The following is a 22,870-nucleotide window of genomic DNA, read 5'->3' on the forward strand; positions in this document are numbered from 1 at the left end:
CTTTAAAATATTTTGACAACTGTATTTCAATATAATTGGTTTCCTTTGTAAGCCTATTTTATTTTAAATGATTAAATGAGATAATTTTTTAAAAAGTATTTAGCACAGTGATTGATACATAGTAGGAGTTACTTAAATGCTTAGTCTCTTTTTTTGTTTGTTTGTTTGTTTTTTTCGGGGCAATGAGGGTTAAGTGACTTGCCCAAGATCACACAGCTAGTGTCAAGTGTTTCAGGTCAGATTTGAACTCAGGTCCTCTTGAATCCAGGGCTGGTGCTTTATCCACTGCCGCCTAGTTGCCCTACCACCCACTTATTTTATGAATTTAAAAACATGATTCTGAGAAGGGGTTCATAGGTTTCAACAAACTGCCACAGGGATCTATGACACAAAAAGGGTAAAAACTCCTGCGTTAGTTCAAGCCCACGGCTGGCCAGAGGCCATCCCTCATTCTTGATACATGATTGATCCATCATCTTTTCCTGTCATATATCTCTTTGATGACACCCTTCATACCTGTGCTGCTTCTGTACAGTTCTTCACTGTATTATGTTTCAGCCTGCTCCTGTCCACCATGTGCCTCTCCACCCGACCTTTGGGTGGCCTTCAACTTTACTTTTTTAGAGATTGGGATTTTCCTGACTCCCATCTGTACAACTGAATTTCTTTTTTCAATGATAAAAAAAATTCTTTAGTGATGGCTTCCCCTTGCATCCCAATTGCATATGGACTTTGTTGAAACATAGTAAATTTTAGTATCACAGATGCCTACAAATCCAGTTTGAGTACTTGTTTGAAGTTTCTAGTAGGAAAGTTGAGTTCCTCTTATAACCTTGACCAAAGAATGGTACTACTCTGTCAGGGAAAGTTGTCCTTTTCAACTGAATGTAAAGGTCTGAGAGGGAAGGCAATGGAATGGTGCAGGACCCTCAACCAACCTGTCAGATCAACTTAATCAGTCCTGGCATCTGTGTGAAGCTAGGTATTTTGACCAGATCACTTTCCCATCTGTTTAAGAGGCTCAAAATGTAATACTTTGTGTAATATTATTAGTTTACTTAATTGTTTGTATGAATCAGAGGAAATAGTTTTATTGTCAGAAAGTATTCTCAATTGAAGTTAGACCCAAATTACACTAAGAAACCCTAAGGTAATAGTGGGATAAATGTAATTCTTTCTTCCCCTCCTGTATCCTTTGGTTTTCATTTTATACGGAAACATATGAAGTGTCGTTTGGAAATTTATAATCTTCAAAGAGAAAAAGGTTGTCCTAAAAGTGTATTCCCCTTAAGAAACTTCTAAAAAAACCCCACATTTCTCCAGGAGGTAAGCCAGTCTCTCCCACTGATGTCTGTATACAAAGCATGATTAGAGGTTTTAGAAGACAGTGAATTTTAGATTATTATACAGTTCAATGAGCCAGCATAGCATTGTGGTTTAAATTAATCTTCCATACCCATACTAAAATCTCTGATTCAGTGACTTAGTTAAGATGAATGTTAGGATTGGTATGGCTTCAGTACAACTATTTACCGTTTTTGGTAAACATTAAAAGTGGCAGATAGGGAGAGAGCTGGGTCATGGCAGTATAGTCAAGTGATTCACAGCGCCACTGAGGACTCTATGAGTGAGATCAGATTTAAAATAGCAGAATAGGAAAGAATCGTGCATGCAGAAGGAAGTATTAAATCAGCACTCCATAACCGTTCCATTGAATGATATACTTGGAACTTTTAAAATGTGCCACAACCTATTTGGAACTGGGGGTGCAAGTATATATAGTCCTGCTGCTCTTGGGGAAGGTCAGAATTCTACTTCTGGACTGCTCATGGGGCAGAGCTCTGATCGGGAGTATTAAGCCAAAAGCTACCCTAGGCTAAGTGCTGATGAGAGAGAGAGAAAAGAAGTATAAGGATTAATTAATGAGAGGAGGGAGGCAAGTTAAATAGAGAGGTAATCTTTGCAGGGTTGGGACATGAGGCAAGGTATGGCTTGCTGTGAATTAACTTTAGATCTTCATAATATGACTAAACTCTTCTTGACTTCCCCTCTCCCTTCTTTTGTTGATACAGTGGTCAGGAAGTCCTGGGTTAACTAAGTGGATTGCAATGTAATTTTCTTAGCAGGGATGTAATTAATACTAAAGCTTACCAGGGAGTTGCTGTGACAGCACCAGTTAAACTAGCTGAGAGTAGTTAATGATTATTCAGGGAGGTAGTAGCCCTGCCTCTAATGTTGCTGATAATCCGAAGGTAAAAAAAAAAAACAACCAAACCAAAACCTAAATGCAGAAGAGGCTTCACTGACACAAAGCTTAATTTATGTGGTCTGGTAGGTATCTAGTTCACAGGCTTTCTCTCCCTCCCCTTTACCAAAAATCCAACCAACTCCCTATTGGAGAAAGTTGTAGAACAATCTGAGTCTTGGTTCCAAGCTGCTCTCATTTGGCTATGGTTCTGCATCTTATTTCACAACACAAGCTGGACTTCTGAAAAAGTATTGATTTATTTTCCTTGTATAGAGTTGCATATAGAACTTCTAAAATGAGAACATTTCACTTTAAATAAATTTTTTTAAAAAGCCAAACCTACACAACTTGATACAAAAGACACCCGTTCAGGACTATGTTCTTTTTTTTTTTTTTGTCTCAGATTTAAACTCTTGTCTTTCCACTATCCCTTCATTTGGAAGTTTAGGGACTTTCAAGGGCTCTAAGACACAAGGATAGAAGAGGTAGTTTGGAACTGGGATAAAGGGACAAAATTGAAGCTGATAGACTAGGATCCAAATCCTGTCTTTATCACTCGATACCTTTGTGACTTTAGGCATGTCTAAACCAAACCCCTTCTTTCTTTTTTTTTTTTTTTGCGCAGGGCTATGGGGTTAAGTGACTTGCCCATGGTCACACGGCTGGTAAGTGTCAAGTGTCTGAGGCCAGATTTGAACTCAGGTACTCCTGAATCCAGGACTGGTGCTTTATCCACCGCGCCACCGAGCCGCCCCGCTTCTTTCTACAGATAGAAAAAACCGAGGCTCATGCGCAAAAAAAAGAAAAAGAAAAAGAAAGAAGGAGTTTGGTTTAGATGATCTTGGTCCCTTCCGGCTCTGGATACTACAAGTGAGAAGTGAGCCGCAACCAGTAGAGTGACGTCAGTACTGAATTTGTTAAGAACTTTTGAACTCTGATCAATGCAGTGATAAGCCATGAACCCAGAAGGCTAAAGAAGAAACCAACCACTTTTCTCCAGCCAGAGAGATGAGGAACTTAAAAGGTGGAGCAGTACATATTTTCAGGCATGGCCAATGCTTTATTTTGTTGGACTATTCCCCCCCCACACTTTTCCCCCATGGGGGTGAGGCAGTGGTACAAATTATAAACGTATGTGAAGATACATTTAAACAAACAAAACAAAAACTTTGTCCTTGATTCTGGTTTGTGTGACCAAGGCCAAATCATTTGATATTTCTCAGCCTCAGTCTCTCCTGTTGACAATAGAACGTGGGAATAACCTTGGGAAAATGTTTAAAAATGATTTGTAAACTGAAAGCCCCCCTATAAGTAGGATTACTGACTGTCCTAGGAGTGGAAGGGATGAGGGGGACCTCCAGTTTACAATTCGGTGGGAAACAAGGGAGGACATGCTATCACGTGGAAAAGGAATTGGGTTTGCCAAGCCATACATGGCAGAACCAATGACTTTGGGTGGAATTTGCAAAGGCTTGATGGTGGGGAAAACCTCCTAACAAAGAGAGCTGTCCAAGAGCGGAGCAGCGGGTGGCTCCCTCTCCACTGGAAATCTCGAAGCCAAGCCTGGAAGGGGGTTTGTCAGGTGTGGGACCAGGGTGGGACGGGCTCGATATCTCCCCTCCGCCCACAGGTCCTTTCCAACGCGGGAATTGCGGGGCTCTTAAAATACGCGACACCCCAAAAGAAACGGCGAAACAGCACACACCCCGGACATTAAGAGGATCCTGGCGAGGCTGCCAACCTGCGCTTTTCCCGGAGGAGGAAAAGGGAGGTGTGAAAGGTGTGCGGTTGCTCAGCAGGGGGTTGGCAGCCCGACACCGAGGATTCGGTGTGGGGGAAAGTGTAAGCTCCCCCCCACCCCCTCTCACGCCTCTCCGGGGCAGGTGGGTGTGCCCCGCGGACACCTCCCCGTCCCGACAGGGCGCTGCGGTCCGCGCGGAGCTCAGGGCTCCGGGTCCGACGCGGCGCGGGCCCTCCCCGATCCCGGCGTGCACCGCGGCGCTCCCGCTCCATTCCCCCCTCTCTTCCCTCTCCCCCTCCCTGTGCTCCAGGAGGCGGGGACGCGGCGGCGGCGGCGGCTTCTCCCGTCTGGTCTCGCTCTCACTCACTCACTCACTCACTGGGGAGCCCGGCGGCAGCGGCGGCGGCAAGCTTCGAGCCGGAGAGAAGGACAGATAGACGGGACCGCGAGCGAGCGGCTGGACCGACCGACCGACTGACCGCCCGAGGTGCTTCGAGTTCCGCCATGAGCTGGGGCACTGAGCTGTGGGTGAGTGCGGGGCGAGCCGAGCCGAGCCGCCGAGGGGCGCGCCCCCTCCCCTCCCCTCTCCTTCGCCCGGGGCCGGGTCGGGCTGGACTGGACCGGACCGCGAGCGGAGCCCCCCACTGGGCCCCGCGCGACCCCGGGGGCGCAGGAGGCTCCGGGGCGGGGGAGGGTCCCGTTCTCTTTGTGTTGGAGCCCCTCCGCCGAGCCCTCCTCCGGGCCCCGCGCTCCCCGCCCGCTGGGGGTCTGGGGGGCGGGGGCGCCGTGTGGCCCCGGACCGCGGCTTCCGCCGGACGGGAGCGCCCCTCCCCTCCTTCCCGGGCCCCATCCCGGGGGGTGTGCCCGCTCCCCTCGTTCCCCCTCCCCTCTTCCCTTAGTCCCCCTCCTCTTGTTCCCCCGCCCTTCTTCCATTAGTCCCCTTCCTCTCCTCTCTTTGCCCCCTCCCCTTCTTCCCGCCTCTTGCCCCCTCCCCTTCTTCCCGCCTCTTGCCCCCTCCCCTTCCCCCTCCTCTCCTTGTGTCTTTTTCTCCCCTTTCCCATTAGCTCCCTCCTCTCATTTCCCCCTGCCCCTCCCTCTTCCCCTTGGTCCCTTCCTTGTCTCCTCTCCCCTTAGCCCCCTCCTTCCCTTCCCCCCTCGCCCCCTTCCCTTTTGCTGGCCCTCCCCGATTCCCTTAACCCCCTCTTGCCCCCCCCACCCTGTCCCTCCCTCTCCCTTGGGGCTGGCCCCGAGTGGGCCTGGGTCGGCCAGCGCCTGGGCTTCCTTTGTATCTCAGGGCTGCCTTCGGAGGGGAGGGGCGGGACCCTATTGTCCCGCAGGAGAGGTGTTTGTGTGGGCGGGAGGCTCACCACCTTCCTCCCCTGGGAAGGGGAGATGGCGCTGCGCCTGGACGGGTGCCGTGACCCCCCCGATGCCCCCCCCACCCCCCAGACAGGTAGGGGAGAGCGTAGGGGGCGCGCGGCTTTGTTCCGAGGCCCGCTCTACACGCCCATTTTTCCTTCTCCGCGGCTCCGGGCCACCGCGGCCGGCTCGCGGGGATCTGCCTCCGACCCTCCCTGGCACCGCGCGATCCGTGTGAGCTAAGGGCCTACTGTGTGTCAGGGTGGGTGGGCAGCGGGTTAGCCGCGCGCCCCGAGGGAGCCGAGAAGGATGTTCCCGGCGGGTGCACCTTCCCTCCACCCCTCTCCTCTCCCTTGCGGGGTGAGGGCGGCGGGGGATCGAGGTGCACCCCGGCTCTGTAGGGACAGCCCCAGGGGCTGCTACGGCGCGCGGTGGGCGGAGAGCGAGCCGGGCCCCTCCCCTTTGCATTAGCCCACCTGTGCGGCTCTCGGGGATCTCGGTACGTGGTGAATGGAGCTCACTCGCGGCCCGGGTGGTCACCGAATCGGAGGCCGATTGTGCTCTCATTGCTCCTTAATTAGAGACCTTACTTAGTGAAACAAGTGGTTCGGAGTTTGTGCGCCGTTCCTGGGACGAAGTTCGATAGGATTTGGCCTTTCTTGTGTTGTGGACAAAACTCTGTCTTCTTCTTACAGATTCTTGCATTAGATTTCTTTCATTCCAGTTTTAAAATTAGATACATCCCCCCCCCCCCAATACAAATGACACTTTGGTGAGGAAGCCAGACAATTTGCAAGAGCGGTAACCTAGTAATAACAAACAGCCCTCTGAAGCACAGATGACTGTTTTCCTTGCGAAATTTTTTTTCAGATGTAAAGGGGGGGGGGAAAAGTATTTTGGTCTACATTTAAAGTTTTTCTTAAAAGAATCTTCATAAAGAATATATTAAAAACATACACCTTTTTCTTTCTCTCCCCAAAAGAACCTGTTGAAATTTAACCTATTGAACGAGTTTTTCATCAGCTAAGAACAGAATTCTGGTTTTGATTACAATTTCTTTTGTAATTGAAAAATAACTTTATACTGCTATACAATTTACAGTTTACCCTGTAATTGAAAAACGACATTGTACAGCTATACAATCATGTAAACATATTTTCTTGAATCATGCTGACAGTAAATGAAATAAATTCGGAATCACGGGAAATAATCTTTAATTGCATTTCCTATTAAAATGCAAACCAGTTCATTTTTTCAAAGCTTTAGTGGCTGAGGATGTGTTTGAAACAATTATTGACTAGCTAATTGTTTAGTTTTGAAAACTATATAAAATAGAACCTGGTATTCTATTTTACTAGAATTTCCTCTTTTGGAACCAGACTCTTAAAACATAAAATTATAGAGTCTGATACTAAAGAGAAATGTATTTTACTCCTGCCTGGGATATAATGGAAACACATGTTGCCACTCATGCCCTTAAGAAAACTGAATTTGGGAAAATGTTCTTGGAAATTTTAGATTCATAAGCTGTCTTATTTATAATCATAAGAATGACATTCTAAAAAATTGAGTTGGTTGTATAGAGAAATAGTGGAATGAGGGGCAGCTAGGTGATGCAGTGGATAAAGCACTGGCCCTGGATTCAGGAGTACCTGAGTTCAAATCTGGCCTCAGACACTTGACACTTACTAGCTGTGTGACCCTGGGCAAGTCACTTAACCCCCATGGCCCCGCCAAAACAAAACAAAACAAAACGAGAAATAGTGGAATGTGCTCTTTATATTCATTCTTAGACATGCATACTTATTTTAAATAAGTAGAACCATTTGGTGATGTATTAGTATAAGTTAATACCTTTATTAGGGGCAGCCAGGTGGCATAGTGGATAGATCACTGGACCTGGAGTCAGGAAGACCCCAATTTATATCTGGCCTTAGACACTTAAGAGCTATTTGCCTCAGTTTCTTCCTCTGTTAAATGAACTGGAGAAGGAAATGGCAAAGCATTCCACCATTTTTGCCAAGAAAACCCCAAACGAGGTCACAAAGAGTTCAGACTCAACTGAACAACAAAAGTACGTTTATTGATCATGGAGCTTAACAGATGTTTGTTGAATACATGATTTGATCTATAGCTCTCATTTTTGCCAAATTGGGGTTCTAATTTCTAACATCATGTAGAGAGGCGGTGTGGTATAATACGTAGAGTGCTGGATTCTGGGTCATAAACAGTATGTGTGAGAGCCAAGACTTGAACCTAGATTTTCCTTATTATGAGGCTTTTTATTCACTGAACTAGGTTGCCTCTCATTGCATACCTTAAATTGCTATTTGTTCAACAGACCATTGCAATAATCAAGGCAAGAAGTTATGGGTCTTGTCTAGGTTGGTGGTCATGGTATTGGAGAGTAAAGAATGGATGGGAAAGAGATAGGAAAATTGGGTTGATGTTACTTGGCAACTGATGGGATTGGGGTGAGGGGCTTAGGAAAGTGAAAGAATCAAAGATGATTTCCAAGTTTGCAGGCTGGAAAGATAGAGATGTTATTAACAAAAAGGGGTCATGTTTTTTGGCTCAGGAATGCCACCACTAGGCCTATACCCAAAGGGAACAAAGAAAAAGGAAAAGGGGAGAGGGAGGAAATAAGCATTTATATTGTTCCTTCTCTGTGTTAGGCTGTGTGGGGTGTTCAGGGAGGACTAGCACTTCTGGTGTGAGGGTTTGGACCTTTTCGGGGCTGCTCATTCACTTTTGGTGTCTACCTGTCAGCCAGCTCTCACCTGTGGCTCCAAGAAGGTATAGCATGTGCAGTGGCCATACTCCTGTAAAATTAGATGGGCTAAACCAGATTGAGATTAAGTGTGTGAAAAGTGATATTTGTAATTAATATCTTGGAGGTATAATCCTGACTTCCCCCCTTTCCAAAAACCTTGAAAAAATAAAGTCAGTTCTCCTTGGTCCTGGTCAGAGTAATAAACCTATGAGCTAAGATGCTCTCCTTGGCCCTGGTCATGGCTGTAAACTTTTAGGAATCTTGATGAGATAAGAATGACCCTTCTACATTCTTGTTAGGACAATAAAAATTTAGTTGGGAGGTGGTGGTGGTCTGTAGTCAGCCCTCATTTGAATATAGTCTACCTCCAAATTAAGTTGATCAATCAGAAATTATTAGGCATTCCACAGGAACACCTCCTCTTCAAAAGGCATATAATCTGTGATCCCACTGCCATTACAGGTCTTTGGTCTGAGAGAGATGACCATAGACCTAATTTTACTGATAACCTCTGGCCTTCTTAATAAAATGATTAAATTACCTAGATACTGTGTCTCTCATATTCTTTTTTTTTTCTGGGCAATGGGGGTTTAAGTGACTTGCCCAGGGTCACACAGCTAGTAAGTCAAGTGTCTGAGGCCGGATTTGAACTCAGGTACTCCTGAATCCAGGGCCGGTGCTCTATCCACTGCGCCACCTAGCTGCCCCTCTCATATTCTTAATTGTCCCAAGTGACAGGCCTCAAACTGGTTGGTGAGTTAGGGGGGTGTTTTCAAGCACGTGAAGACTTTACCTGGCAGAATAGGTAGATGTGAAAACAATTTGTTCCCGTTGTTCATGGTTGCTGAAACAAGAGGTGTGGAGTTCTTAGAGTGTGGTCAGACATCAGAGATGCCAAAGTCATCCACTGTGTATCCTGGGCTGTTGACTATGGTCTTGACTTTTGTCTTTTCCCTGAACTTTGGCGATTCTAGAAGAGGAAGTGAGGCAGACAACTTTATGCAACTCTTCCTCACTTAAATCCAGTTCATAAGCAAGTCAAGACATTTCCTTGTGATGTCATCGATCCTCTTTCTTTTTTTTTTTAAGTGAGGCAATTGGGGTTAAGTGACTTGCCCAGGGTCACACGGCTAGTAAGTGTTAAGTGTCTGAGGTCAGACCCGAACCCAGGTACTCCTGACTCCAGGGTCGGCGCTCCATCCACTGTGCCACCCAGCTGCCCCCATCGATCCTCTTTCAAAACACCAACTGTACTAGGCCCTGTAGCAAAGAAGTGGAAACTAAGGGTTGCTCATCAATTGATTGAACAAATTATGCTAAGTGAATGTAATAGAATACTGTTATGCCCCAGGAACCCCAAGAAATGATAAGAAAGTTGGTTTCAGGGAAACCTCAGAAGACATTTATGAATTAAAGTCAGTGGAAGCAGGAGAACAATTTATAACAGCGGCATTTTTAAAATGAACAATTTTGTTAAGATTTGATTCTGATCAACTCGGACATATGAAGAATGATTTCTAACAGAGAGGTAATAATGGACTTGTATGCATAATGAAACATTATTTTGAACATCACCAGTACGGAAGGGAAGTGCAGTAGGGGGCATGGGAAGAGAATGAGCATTTATTTATATGCGTACTATGTGCAAAGCACTGTGTTAAGCATTTTACAAATATTATCTCATTTGACCCTCACAGTTAATTCTAAAGATAGGTATTTTTATTAACTCCATTTTACAGTTGAGGACATTGAAACAAACAGAGGTTAAATGACTTGCCCAGGATTACATAGCTACTGTCTGAGCCTGAATTTGACCTCATTTATTCCTCACTTTAGGCTCAGTGCTTCTATCTACAGTACCACCTAAGTGCCTTTAATATGGGAATTTGTTTTGCTTGACTATATGTATTGGTTGCAAGGGTTTTGGTTCTCTCCTTTTTTTGGGTGGGGGGAGGGAGAAAAAATGTTTGATATTGGGGAAAAACCCCAATTTTAAAAAGATCAGGGGGTAGGTAGGTGGTGCAGTGGATAGAGCACCAGCCCTGGAGTCAGGAGGACCTGAGTTCAACTCTGGGCAAGTCACTTAACCCTCATTGCCCTGCAAAAAAAAAAAAAATCAGGAGGAAAATCAAGTTTTAGAGGGAAGATTAGATTTTCATCAGATCATAGATTTAGAGTAGAAGTGAATGAACTATTTCATTTTACTGATGATGAAACAGACCTATTGAGATTAAGTGACTTGCCCAGGGTCACAGAGCTTTGTGTTTAATATCTTTGAGAACATATGGGTGGAGCTGTCTTGTTAGCAGTTGTGTGTGTAAGACTGGTGTGCAGGAGAGAGATGGGAGGTGGAGGTAGTGTTTTGGGAATCCTCTGCATGGAGGTAAAATGGTTTAAGCTGTAGCAGATAGCCAAGGACAAAATATTGGGGAATTATCTATGGGAGAAAGAGGTAGAAAGGACAAAGGGAGCCCAGTAGATCCAGAACAGTCATTCTTAGAGGTAGGAGAATTGACAGGGCTGTGTCAGAGAAGAAAAGTTTTAATGACTGACAGGGCTAATTGTTAGTTTCTGATACTTCAGAAAGTTCAAGGAATATGAGAATTGAGATATACAGACTGCAAGAAATGGAGGAGTGATAAGGAAATATATCCTGTGAGTGTAGACTAGTGATGTCAAACTCAAATAGAAACAGATCTCTGCAGGCTGCTTATTTATTGACTTAGAAAACTACAAATTCAAGTAATGTTTTGCATTTTATTTTGTTAAGCATTTCCCAATTATATTTTAATCTAATTCCTGGCATAACAGAGTTTTTCAGGCTTCAGTGTTGACTTTTCTGTTGTGGACTATAGTCTTTTTAGAAGTTTGTTAGTTGGGGACAGTACAGTAGTTTTATAGGTTGGCATTTTCAGAGGGAGGTGTTTTTTAGGTTTTTAGGTACAGGAGTAGGAACCACTGGAAGAGGGAGAATGAAAATGCTAGGGAGTGGGCATAGTTGATTTTTTAAAAAGGTACTAGAATAGTCAGGAGAGAATGGGAGTCCCTGAGCTCTTAGAAAGTAGGAATGTAGAATGGAAAAAGACCACAGTTACAGAATTACAGACTTGGAAGGGGCCTTGGAAACAGCAGCATTTCCACTACCGTTAGCCCTATTTCCAGCCTGTAAAATAGCTCAGTATAAAAAACTGGTGGTTTTATTAATGGAAATGGCATTTAAGAAGACACACTCTCATCTGTTTTGTTATTGCAACCTAAGGACCATGGCACCTTTCCATTTCACTTTCAGTTGAAACCTTCTTTATGTGTTGTCTCCAGTTAGAATGTGAGCTTGTCGAGAGGAAGGACTGTCTTGCCATTTTATTTGTATCTTTGGTGCTTAGCACAATGCTTCCCCCCCCCCCATTATTCATTATTCTGTATGGCAGTCAGCTAATATTTATAAGTGTCCACTATATGCCAGGCACTGTGCTAAATGCTGGTGATACAAAGAAGAGCAAATTCTCAAGGAGCTCACATTCTAATGGGGCAGGCAACATGCAGAGTGTGTACATAGAGGATACATGCAGGATAAACTGGAAATCGTTTGCAAGGGAAGGCATTAAAGAAAGGCTAAGGAGGCCTGGGAAAGGCTTCTTTCAAAAGGTGGAACTTTGGCATTGGATAATGCCCAAGAAGGAGGAAGTGGAGATAAGGAGGGAGAGGGCTGTCAAGGCATGAAGGACAGCCCCTGGAAACAGGCTGCTTATGAGGCACATGGAGGAGGCCAGTGTTACGGACTTAGATTGTAAAATATTTAGTAAGAAAATTGGAAATCGAGGAAGGGGCCAGGTTGTGAAGGATTTTAAAAGCTAAACAGAAGATTTTTATATTTGGTCTTGGAGGCAATAGGGAGCCACTCCAGTTTATTGAATGGGGGATGTGTAATAGAAATATGGTGAGACCTTCATTTTAGGAAGATCAGTTTGACAACTGTTTGGAGGATGAATTGGAATGGGGAGAGATTTGAGCAAAGAGACCAACCAGCAGGCTATTGCAGTAGTCCAGGTGTGAAGTAATGAGGGCCTTTACCAGGGTCAGGACAGTGTTAGAGAAGATAAATGGGTGTATACAAGAGATGTATTAAAAATTAAAAGCTGTTGTGACTCAGTCATTCAGTCATCATTTCTTACAGTTGATCAGTAAACATTTCTTAAGTGCCTACTATGTGCCCGGTACAGTGCTAGGCCCTGAGTATACAAAGAAAAATGAAAAAAATCTCTAACCTGAAGGATTATGCAGTCTCTGGAAGGCAGAGCATATAGGTTTGTACAGGTTAAATACAAGGTGCAGAGAGAAGCTTCTATCAGGTGGATTAGGAAAGGCATCTGGGTAGTTAGTAGTGCTTGAGCTGAGTATTAAGGAATAGTCTGTTGAAGTGAGTCAGGAGAGAACCCCACACATAGGAAACTGCTTATGTGAAAAGTAGTGAACAAGCCAGTCTGGGCATTAGAGTGTGGGAAGGAGAGTAATACAGAATGAAACAAGAAAGAAAGGCTGGTGCCAGGTTGGGAAGGACTTTAAAGGCCAATCAGAGGAATTTATATTCGATCCCAGAGTTAATAGGGAATGTTGGAGTTTATTGAATGGTAGAGAGACATGGTCAGATCTACATTTGAGAACAATCACATTGGCAACTATATGGAAGATGAATTGGAATGGGGAGTGACTGCAGGCAGAGAGACCAATTAGGCCTTTGCAATAGTTCAGGCAAAAGGTATTGAGGACTTGAATTTGGATGGTGGCTGTGTAAATGGAAATGGTTGAACTGGAGAGCTGTGGAGCTAGGAACAGCAAGATTTGACAACTTTTGTGGGTATAATTGGGTGAGGGAGAATGAAGAGTCAAAGATGATGCCAGGCTTATGAACTTGGGAGATTAGAAGAATGGTAGTGCCATATTCCAAAATATGGAAATTTGATATGAGGTAAATTTTGAGGGAAAGATAATGAATTTTGACCTAGACATGTTGAGTTTGAGATGTGTCTGAGACATCCAGTTGGAGACATCCATTAGGTAGTTGGTGATTTGGTACTGGAAACTCAGGAGGTCAGTGGGGGTTGGAAATATCAATCTGTAAGTCATCTGTATAAAGATTGGTAATTAAGCTGATGGGAACTGATGAAATTACCAGAGAGAAAATGGGGGTGGGGGGATGGGACAGCCTTCATATCCACCCACAGTTGAGAGTATGTTGAATCAGCAAAGGAGACTGAGATGGTGTGGTCAGACTGGTGGGAGAGCATCCAGGTGTGAGTGGTTAACCTTCCTGGGTCTCAGTTTCTTCATCTGTAAAAAATGAGGGATTAGACTAGACGGCTTCTGAGGTTCCTTTCAACTTTAGATACATGGTCCCGGGGGCAGCTAGGTGGCTCAGTGGATAAAGCACCAGCCCTGGATTCAGGAGGACCTGAGTTTAAATCCAGCCTCAGACACTTGACACTTACTAGCTGTGTGACCCTGGGCACTGTGTGACCCCGGGCAAGTCACTTAACCCTCATTGCCCTGTCTCCCCCCCAACCCCCATATGGTCCTGTGATTTTATAGGCTTCATGAAAACCCAGGGTGGAGTGAGTGGTCAACCTGTCAAATATATCAGAAGTCAGGAATATGAGGGCTGAGGAAAGACCTTGACGTTTGACAGTTAAGAGATTATTGATAACTTTGGAGTGATTAGTTTCAGTTGAGTGATGATATTGGAAACCAGATGGCAAAAGTTGGTAAACGAGTGCTGTGAGAGGAAGAGGAAGTAAAGCAGCAAACACAGACCACTTTTTCTAGGAGTTTGGCACTGAGAAAGGAGAGATAAAGGACAACAGCATGAGGGTATGGTGGAGTCTAGGGATGATTTTTTTAAAATTTATTTTATTTTATTTGTATTTTTGTGAGGCAATTGGGGTTAAGTGACTTGCCCAGAGTCACACAGCTAGTAAGTGTTAAGTGTCTGAGGCCGGATTTGAACCCAGGTACTCCTGACTCCAGGGCCGGTGCTCTATTCACTGCGCCATCTAGCTGCCCCTAGGGATGATTTTTTAAGGATGAGGAAGGCTTAAACATGTTTGACAGCAGTAGGGGAAGGTACAAGGAGATTGGGAGAGGTTAGAGGTTGGAGGGTTTGATTGAAGGGACAATGCTAGAGAGGACAGAAGGGAATAGGATGGTATGAAGAGTATGGAGAAGGGGTCTATGCCTTTGGCCACTTTCAAATCAGTCTGCTTGTGCTGTTGTCTAACTTCTCTTTATTATTCTACAAGGACTTAATGCAGTACTTTATTGAGCACTTTGCTAAAATTCTTGGACCTCCTTTAGCCATTACTTTGTGTATCCTCTAACTATAGCATTCCTCCAAAATCTGTCAGTTTAGTAATTGTTAGAAAAGGAAATAAAATTAATGTGGCATGAACTGTTCTTCATGAAGCCACGCTGGTTCTTTGTAATCACAGTTTCCTTTTTTTTCTTCTGTCTTTTTCCATATCTTGTTTTGGAATTTTCACAGAAATAGAAGTTAAGGTTATCTGCCTGTTGTTTGCAGGCCGGTTCCTTCCCCCTCCCTCCCCCCCAGTTTTGAAACTTGGGACAATGCATTCTCTTCTTCAAATTTGTGATACTACTCTTTTCTCTACTGTTGCTCCATGATTGGATCCTAGATCCCAGCTCAGCAGTTATATTTTCTAGCTCTTTCAGTCCTTAAAGGTATCATTCATCTGAGCCAGGTGACTTGAATTCATCTTTCCTTGATATCTTCTTAGTTATCTTGAGTTTCAGCTCCGTGTCAGTCTTTTTTTGGTTCTCCTTTTGGTCCTTTTTGGTCCAGAGAAGTCTGTTGTTAGTTAGCATTGCTCTGTCCACCCCAAAGTGCTGGCCAATGTGATCCTTCTTCTATCCTCCTTCCTGCCATGGAGCTTAAAAAAAGAAAAAGAAAAGAAAAAAAAACCCAAACCAAACCCAGACTCTTTTTATTGACCTGTTTCCTTGCTAGTCTTAGGTCATTCTAAACTTTAGCACTGCTGACACTATTCTTTCAGAATTGTGCCAGATTTTTTGTATTCATCCTCTGTTGCTTTCCTTTGTTTCTATCAAATCTAAGTTGGTTGGTAGCCTAGTGTGCTGTGGGTTGCTACCCCATATGGGGTTGCATAACTGAATGTGGGGGTCTTGAAAAATTTGAGAACAGTAAAAGGGTTACATATACTTATTCTATATATCTGTTAAAATTTCTTGAGTGGAAAAAGTTTAAGAAGCCCTGCACTAGATTAGGTTTGGATTCTACTTCAAACACTTGCTAGTTGTGTGACTCTGGGCAAGACAATAGATGGAAGGATTGTGAATTAAGGACTGTGGTGATTAGAATGAAGCAGCATAGATTCTAAGAGAGAAGAGGTTCTTAAGAAATTCTGGTAGAACAGCTTGACTCTTCTGGCCCACTGAGTCTTTGCCAAAGGAGTGGCTTCTATTGATTAGTATTGGTTAGCATATTTAAATACTCAATCTCATCCATTTAAAAGTTCCCTCCAATGATACAGATCAAAACATATGTTTGCCTACCTATCTTGTTTGACCATTACCCATGTCCTACTACAAGTACACCTTGGAGGGGGTCCACCCGTTGGGGGTATCAGTGGCATGTACCCTGGCTATCCATCTATCATCTCTTGCTCTTAACAGGTGACCTGCTCATTTTTCTATTCCTTGAAGATGCCTTTTACTCATGTTCTTTAGTGGTTACATATTGCAGCTTGCTCACACCCACCATATGCTAGCATAATTACTTTGATACTCAGATCTGTCAGAAAAGTTTGTGAAAGTTAGGAGAATTTATCCAATTTATCTTCTGGTGATAGAGGGAGAGTTTTCTTATCTTTGTAGTGTAGGAGGACATATGACTTCACCTTTCAGCACCAGAAAGGGAGAGAATCCAGTGCCTCTGTACTTAGTAGGTATAATAAGTAATGTTTATTGAACTGAATTGAATTGGTGCTCTAGAATCATTTGGCAGAGTCTCCTGTTGAAGAATCTCAACATATTATTCAGCAGGGGCAGCTAGGTGTCGCAGTGGATAGAGCACCGGCTCTGGAGTCAGGAGTACCTGAGTTCAAATCCGGCCTCAGACACTTAACACTTACTAGCTGTGTGACCCTGGGCAAGTCACTTAACCCCAATTGCCTCACTAAAAAAACAAAACAAAACAAAACAAAACATATTATTCAGCAGACATTTGTTAAGTATACTATATGCTGCTTATTGAGGTCTTGAGGTTAAATTGTTAGCATTATTGAGTGATTTATGCTTTTGCTTTCTTACGCTGTTATGTTTATATGAGATAAAGTGCTACTTGTTTAATACCACCTCCCTGTTGTTTAAGCTTCTACTCCTCCATGAGCTAATATTAATTCCACACCAAGTTATTGTACCATTGCTTTATTTTTGTCTTTAGTAGGAAAATGCCTTATGTTGTTTTGACAGCTCAGTAGAACTGTGGACTTCTAATTCCCTAACTTTTAGACTCACAAGTTGATTTATTCATTGTTGTAAAGGAAGTTTATTTTGATATATCATAAATATTTAAGAATATTTTTGAAGAATCAACTCCCAACATTGACAGAAGGAAATAACTTGCCAAATTTTTAAGTTGTAGAATTATATTTTCAAAAATTGTCTATTGAGTATCTCTTTGAAGCTTCTTTTATACTGTATAACAAGCCTTGCAAAATTTGCTTGGATCTAAAAGCTAGCTCCCAAATTTAAAGGTACTCAGTGATTTTTTTTTTCAACCTTGAAGGAAAGAAAAACAAAAGAGAAAAGAAAGGCATTGGTTCCCATCTTCAAATGAAGACCCAAATTTCCGTCTTGAATACACTTGACACCTCCATCAATTAGTTGCTAAGCCTGTTAATTCTTCTTTAACTGTACTTCTGGCATCTAACCCTTTTCCCCCACTTAGACAATATAGTACAGGCTCTTCTGCATAAAAGCCTTGCTATCTCTATTTCCAGCCCCAGCCCTTTCAAACCATCTGTTATGTTGATGCTAAAATAGCTTTCCAGATATATAGGTCTTAGTTTATACTCCATTTACTCTTCTGTTCCAGCTAAGCTGAAATACTTGATGTTTGTTATTTCATTATATTTTGCTTAGACAGTCTGTATGCCTGGGGGGAGGTAGTATGGAATAGTGATTCAAAACAAACCCTGAAACAAACTACTGATTCAGAGGACTTGGGTTCCAGTTCTGCCTTGGTTACTTCCAAACCGTGTGTTCTTGGGCAACTCTTTGAATCTCTAAATCTGAATTCCTCCATGTTTTGAAATCTTTCTTGTCATTAAGACCCAGCTTGGGCACCATCTTCTCCATGAAACCTCCTTTGGTTCTCCTCCCCTCCTCCCCAAATGATTTTTCCTTCAGATTTCTTAATAGCTGATTTTCTAGAAGCTTCTCTTTGGCTTTAATAGGTTTTATTTTTTATCATATTTGTGTGTATACCATAGCCCCCTTATTAGATTCTAATTTCCTTAAGGGCAGAGGTGCTTCAGTTTTTCTTTTTTTTTTTTTTTTGTGGGGCAATGAGGGTTAAGTGACTTGCCCAGGGTCATACAGCTAGTAAGTGTCAAGTGTGTGAGGCTGGATTTGAACTCAGGTCCTCCTGAATCCAGGGCCCATGCTTCATCCACTATGCTACCTAGCTGCCCCACAGTTTTTCATTTTTGTTGTCCAGGCATCTGTAGCCCACCATGAATGTGACTCAGCAGTATGTTAGGATCCCTGTTACTCCAGTTATTGAAGTATCTATAATTTGATTGTGGTGTGAATTAATTCCACAACTGTAGATCATGACCCCTCTATACCTTAGTAGACTGTTGTGATGAGTTACTATGGCTATGCCATCTAATATATTAATCCCTTTTGATTGTGCCATCTTGTCAGTAAGAAATTTTTGAACATGACTTCCAATAGGGGTGTATTTACTTATACACATTCCTCACTGTGCATACTTATGCATGTTATAAACCTTATACAGAAATAGAAAGTAAAAAAGGGCAAGATTGTTTGATTCCAGAGTCAGTAGCAGAATGGCATGGTCAGACCTATACTTTAGGACAATCACCTCAACAGTTCTATGGAGCACACTTTGGAGAGGGGAGAGAGGAGGCAGGAGACTTGGGTTAGCAGGCTGTTGCTATTGTTCACTCTGTCCCACCCTGAATAAAGGGAAAAGCAAGATCCCTACCAGCTACTGCCTCTTGAGGACAAAGCTCAACCTTTGGGGGTACCTGCTTCAGCCAGGAGGTGATTGGGGGGAGGGTCAGAGGTTAAGGAAGGTACCTGCTAGTGAACATTAATAGGAATGTTCCCTAAGGGGAGAGTGGAGAATAAAGGCAGGTGTGGTTGTTCTAGAGACATTCTACTTTTAAGAGGAATTAAAATGCACTCATCTTCTTCTCACCCTGATTCTTTGATTACATATAGTTAGGGACAGTTCTAGGCTCCTGCTCTGGAAACCTCTAATCTTTAGTAGATGAGTGGTAATGAACCTCTCAGATATCAGCTATTCCTTCTACTGTTCCATCACTGATACTTAATGCCTTTCTAACTTGGAAGAATTTACCCTAAATTGTGCTTCATTGGCTTATTAGGATCAACACTGCACCATGATTGGGCATTGGAATAGTATTTGGTGAAGTTTTCAGGTATTAAAGTTATTATAGCACCAGGAAAAAATTTGTGAACAGGAATAATGAAGTGTAACCATGTAGTTTTGCATAGAACTACATACATATAATGTTCTTATGTAGTTTCTGGATTGTGCTGAAAATACTTAACTCTACAGTGACCTATTAGGAAGTTGCCATGGTGACATAATGCCCAGATTTTTGTATGGCCTGCCATAGGGGGTAATGTCAGGTAATGCAAAACTCTTACTTTGTAACTGTGCTTTAGTAATACCGTGTTCACTGGCCAGAGTTTCTTGAGAAGAGAGAATTATAGAATAGCATAGGAAAAAAGGTAATACCAGATATGCTCTCTGAATCTCACCAGCAGCTAATATTTGGTACTACATTTAGTAAGTTTGGGGATAGCTTTTGTTTTGATAGTTTACTGAGACAGAATTAAAAATTTGATTGTTCTTTTACACTTTGTGTAAATGATTCAAAATATTGTATTTTATTTTTTAAATTAGAAAAAACAATTTTTCTAGTTTTAATAGTCCATAGTTTTGTTCCTGTATCCAAGAAGTGAGAAGGCATCTATAGTGAAGATTTTTATCTTTAAATTACATTTGGAATTTTCAGAAACCTTGCTGAAATAGTTCAGCTAATCCTTTATTGATCTAATAAGTTTTTTTGTTTGTTTGTTTTTTGCAGGGCAATGGGGGTTAAGTGATTTCCCAGGGGTCACACAGCTAGTGATCTAATAAATTTTGTTTGTTTGTTTGTTTTTGTTTTTTGGTGAGGCAATTGGGGTTAAGTGAATTGCCCAGGGTCACACAGCCAGTAAGTGTTAAGTGTCTGAGGCCGGATTTGAACTCAGGTACTCCTGACTACAGGGCGGGTGCTCTATCCTTTGCACCACCTAGCTGCCCCTGATCTAATAAATTTTTTAAAAAATATATACATATTAGTGTACATATTCTAATCACAGGGAGCTATTTTATATAGTACATTGGAAATATTTTATATGTGTGTGTGTGACATTTTCTTACATATTAGTAAAGCCTAAGAACTTTGCTTGTATAATTGAAGACTTAGCAGGTCTTCTTTAAGGGTGATAGATCTTAAAGCCCTTGCATTGTTAGAAAAAAAAAGGGAATACTTGATTTTTCTGTATAACAGAATACTTTCCTGTTTAATAGTACTGTATAACTTATATTTTATTTTATTTTGTTTGACTATTTTGTGGACTACATTTGAGAACAATTTAAATTGAATGGGAATTTAGCTGGTTTGGACAAACTGGAAAGTGTTTGATTTTTTTTCCTCTCTTAAATGAGTGCAGTAATTTGTGTAGGTTGATAATATAATTCTTTATAATTTAAAATAAGTTACGAGAGAAATAACATGAAAATTATAATAATGTTAAGGTATTTCGGGGATATACATTAGAAAATTGAAATTACTAAGGGAAAAAACCTGACAGCTTTATGAGTTAAAACAAAGGATGTGTATGTGTATGTGTGCCTGTTTTGGAACAGTCCTAGAACATCTTGGGTCATAAAATAAATTGTCAGCATTTTTTACTGTTTGCCTGAAATTCTTACTTACCGTGAGCAATTTGGTGAGTAGCTTTTCAAGTTAGGCTAGTATAACAGATATTTTATTAATTTGCTTTGGATATCTAAGACTTTGGAATCATATTAGTTATGTGTAGTATTAAGAAATGGAGAAAATTGAAAGAAAAAAATCCTAATTTTTCTCTCTGAAACTCATGATATTGAGAACATACTATAATTGTATTTGTTTTTTCTCTAACTGGCTTTAATAAGTAAAGTTATGATTTGTGGTAGAATTTTAAAAATATTAATTAATTATATTAATAATAAAATAATTATATTAATAATAAAAGTATTAATTATATTAATAATAAAAGTATTTTATTATTTTCCAGTTACATGTAGAAATAGTTTTCAACATTTGTTTTTATAAGATTTCCAATTTCACATTTTTCTCCCTCCCCCCCTCCCCAAGGCAGTAGGTAATCTGATACAGGTTATATATGTACAATAACATTAAACATATTTCTGCATTAGTCATGTTATAAGAGAAGAGCGAGAGCAGAAAGGAAAACCTCAAAAAAGAAAAACAACAGCACCAAAAATGAAAGAAATGGTATGGTTCAATCAGCATCCATATTCCACAGTTTTGTTTTTTTTTTCTGGATTTGGAGAGCCTTTTCCATCATGAGTCCTTTAGAACTTTCTTGTACCATCGTATTGGTGAGAAGAATCTAGTCTATCACAGTTGATCCACACGGAGAATGTTCTTCTGGTTCTGCTCATCTCACTCATCATCAGTTCATGCAAGTCCTTCCAGGTTTCTCTGAATTCCTCTTACTCATCTTTTCTTACAGCACAATAGAATTCCCCATTTATGGACAGCTTGTGGTAGAATTTTAATATTATTTTTGAAGAACTTAAAAGAAAATATATTGATTTTAGAGTTGATTATTTTTCCTGGTTTACATATGGAAATTCTAGTGCAGTCTTGGTTGAAAGCTTACGTATGCAATGATATATGTCAGTAATTACAGCTATTTAAGGCAAAACAAAGTAGGCGGAAGGTATATGGGACATTTAAAAATAATGAAAACTTTCTGCTTTTATTTGAAACATGATCTTCTTGACCCTGAATTTTATTGCAGAATGCAGTCAATTTCCATAAATAAGACATTTTGGCTGTTTCTTTTACTCAGAATTTTGTTCCAAGAAGACTAACAGCAACATGATCATGCTTTTTTTTGGTGATGTAAGATTACAAACTTTTGTGGTACTTGCTTAGCCATTTATATTCTAGATGCAACGTCAGTTGTTTTGGTATTGGAATTTTTTTCTTTTGTTCTTTTCACCGCATTTTGTACTTCTTACTTAGGCCAGGAATCTGGTCTCATTTGACCTTGGCATGATTGTTTCTTGGCTATTAGTCATTCGTTGGCATAAATGTACTGTTAAACAAATTCATTTTACAAATACATTAATTCGACAAATATTGATTGAGTGTTAGAAAGCACTGCTCCTATTATCCACACACTTTACTTTTCTGTCTCCTTGCCTTTTGTTCATTTCACTGTTTTATAAATGGCATTAGGAAGAGAACCTAGGATCTAGTCCTTAGGCCCTTACCAGCTCACATTCTGAATGACCTGTTAGTGTTGTTGTTTTTTAATCTTTCTCATGCTTTATTGCCAGGTTAATCTTTTTAAAATAATATTTTAAAGATATTGTTATGCACATTTTAATTCAACAACCATTTAATACCTACTCTGTGCAAGGCAAATAGTGGAGCAGTGGGAGCAGCTAGCTGGCCCCATGCATAGAGTCCCAGACCTGGAGTTAGTAAGACTCATCTTCTTGAGTTCATATCTGCCCTCAGATACTAGCTGTGTGACCCTGGGTAAATCACTTAACACTCTTGACTTCCGTTTCCTCATATGTAAAATGAGCTGCAGAAGGAAATGGCAAACCACTCCTGTTTCTTTGCCAGGAAAACTCCAAATGGAGTCACAGAGAGTCAGACATGACTGAAATGATTGAATGACAAAAACAACAACAAATATGCAGTGCATTGTGCTAGACTTTGGGGTGCAAAGACAAAAATGAAACTGTTCCTGACTTTAAGGAGCTTACCTTTGATAGAGGGAACGTGTATAGATACATACATATAAAGAACTTTCAAAGTTCTTAACCTTGTCCTTTATAATGTGGCTCCCTTCTACTTTTCTGTTCTTTCTATTACTCCCTGTTGTGCTCTTAGTTCTGTCCAAATGGCCTCATTAAGGAGGTGATATCTGATGGATGATTTGAAGGCACATACAGATTCTATGAGGAATTGTCAAGGAAGTGCACTGCAGGGTTGGGGCACCACCTGTATAAAGGCACAGAGGTGGGAGATAGAATGTCTTATATGGAAAATCACATGTATGGCCACTTTGACTGGAGCAGAGTGCATGAAGGGGAGGAAGATAAAGTAAGATTTGAGAGTAGGTAGGAGACAGGTCTTGG

The 22,870-nt window shown here is 41.7% G+C and overlaps 1 protein-coding gene across 5 annotated transcripts in view; it reads left to right on the plus strand.

Moving 5' to 3' along the window:
* Positions 1 to 4,316: 4,316 nt before the first annotated feature.
* The window catches only part of FNBP1L (formin binding protein 1 like), a 112,143-nt gene continuing 93,589 nt past the window's right edge, over positions 4,317 to 22,870 (plus strand). For all 5 annotated transcript variants that reach the window (XM_044002747.1, XM_044002748.1, XM_044002749.1 and 2 more), the window contains exon 1: positions 4,317 to 4,517. In XM_044002747.1, coding sequence (XP_043858682.1) covers positions 4,494 to 4,517 — 24 coding nt within the window. In that variant the 5' untranslated portion in view covers positions 4,317 to 4,493. The remainder of the gene's footprint in view (positions 4,518 to 22,870) is intronic.

Source organism: Dromiciops gliroides, chromosome 4, assembly GCF_019393635.1.
Source record: "Dromiciops gliroides isolate mDroGli1 chromosome 4, mDroGli1.pri, whole genome shotgun sequence".
NCBI classification, from domain to species: Eukaryota; Metazoa; Chordata; class Mammalia; order Microbiotheria; family Microbiotheriidae; genus Dromiciops; species Dromiciops gliroides.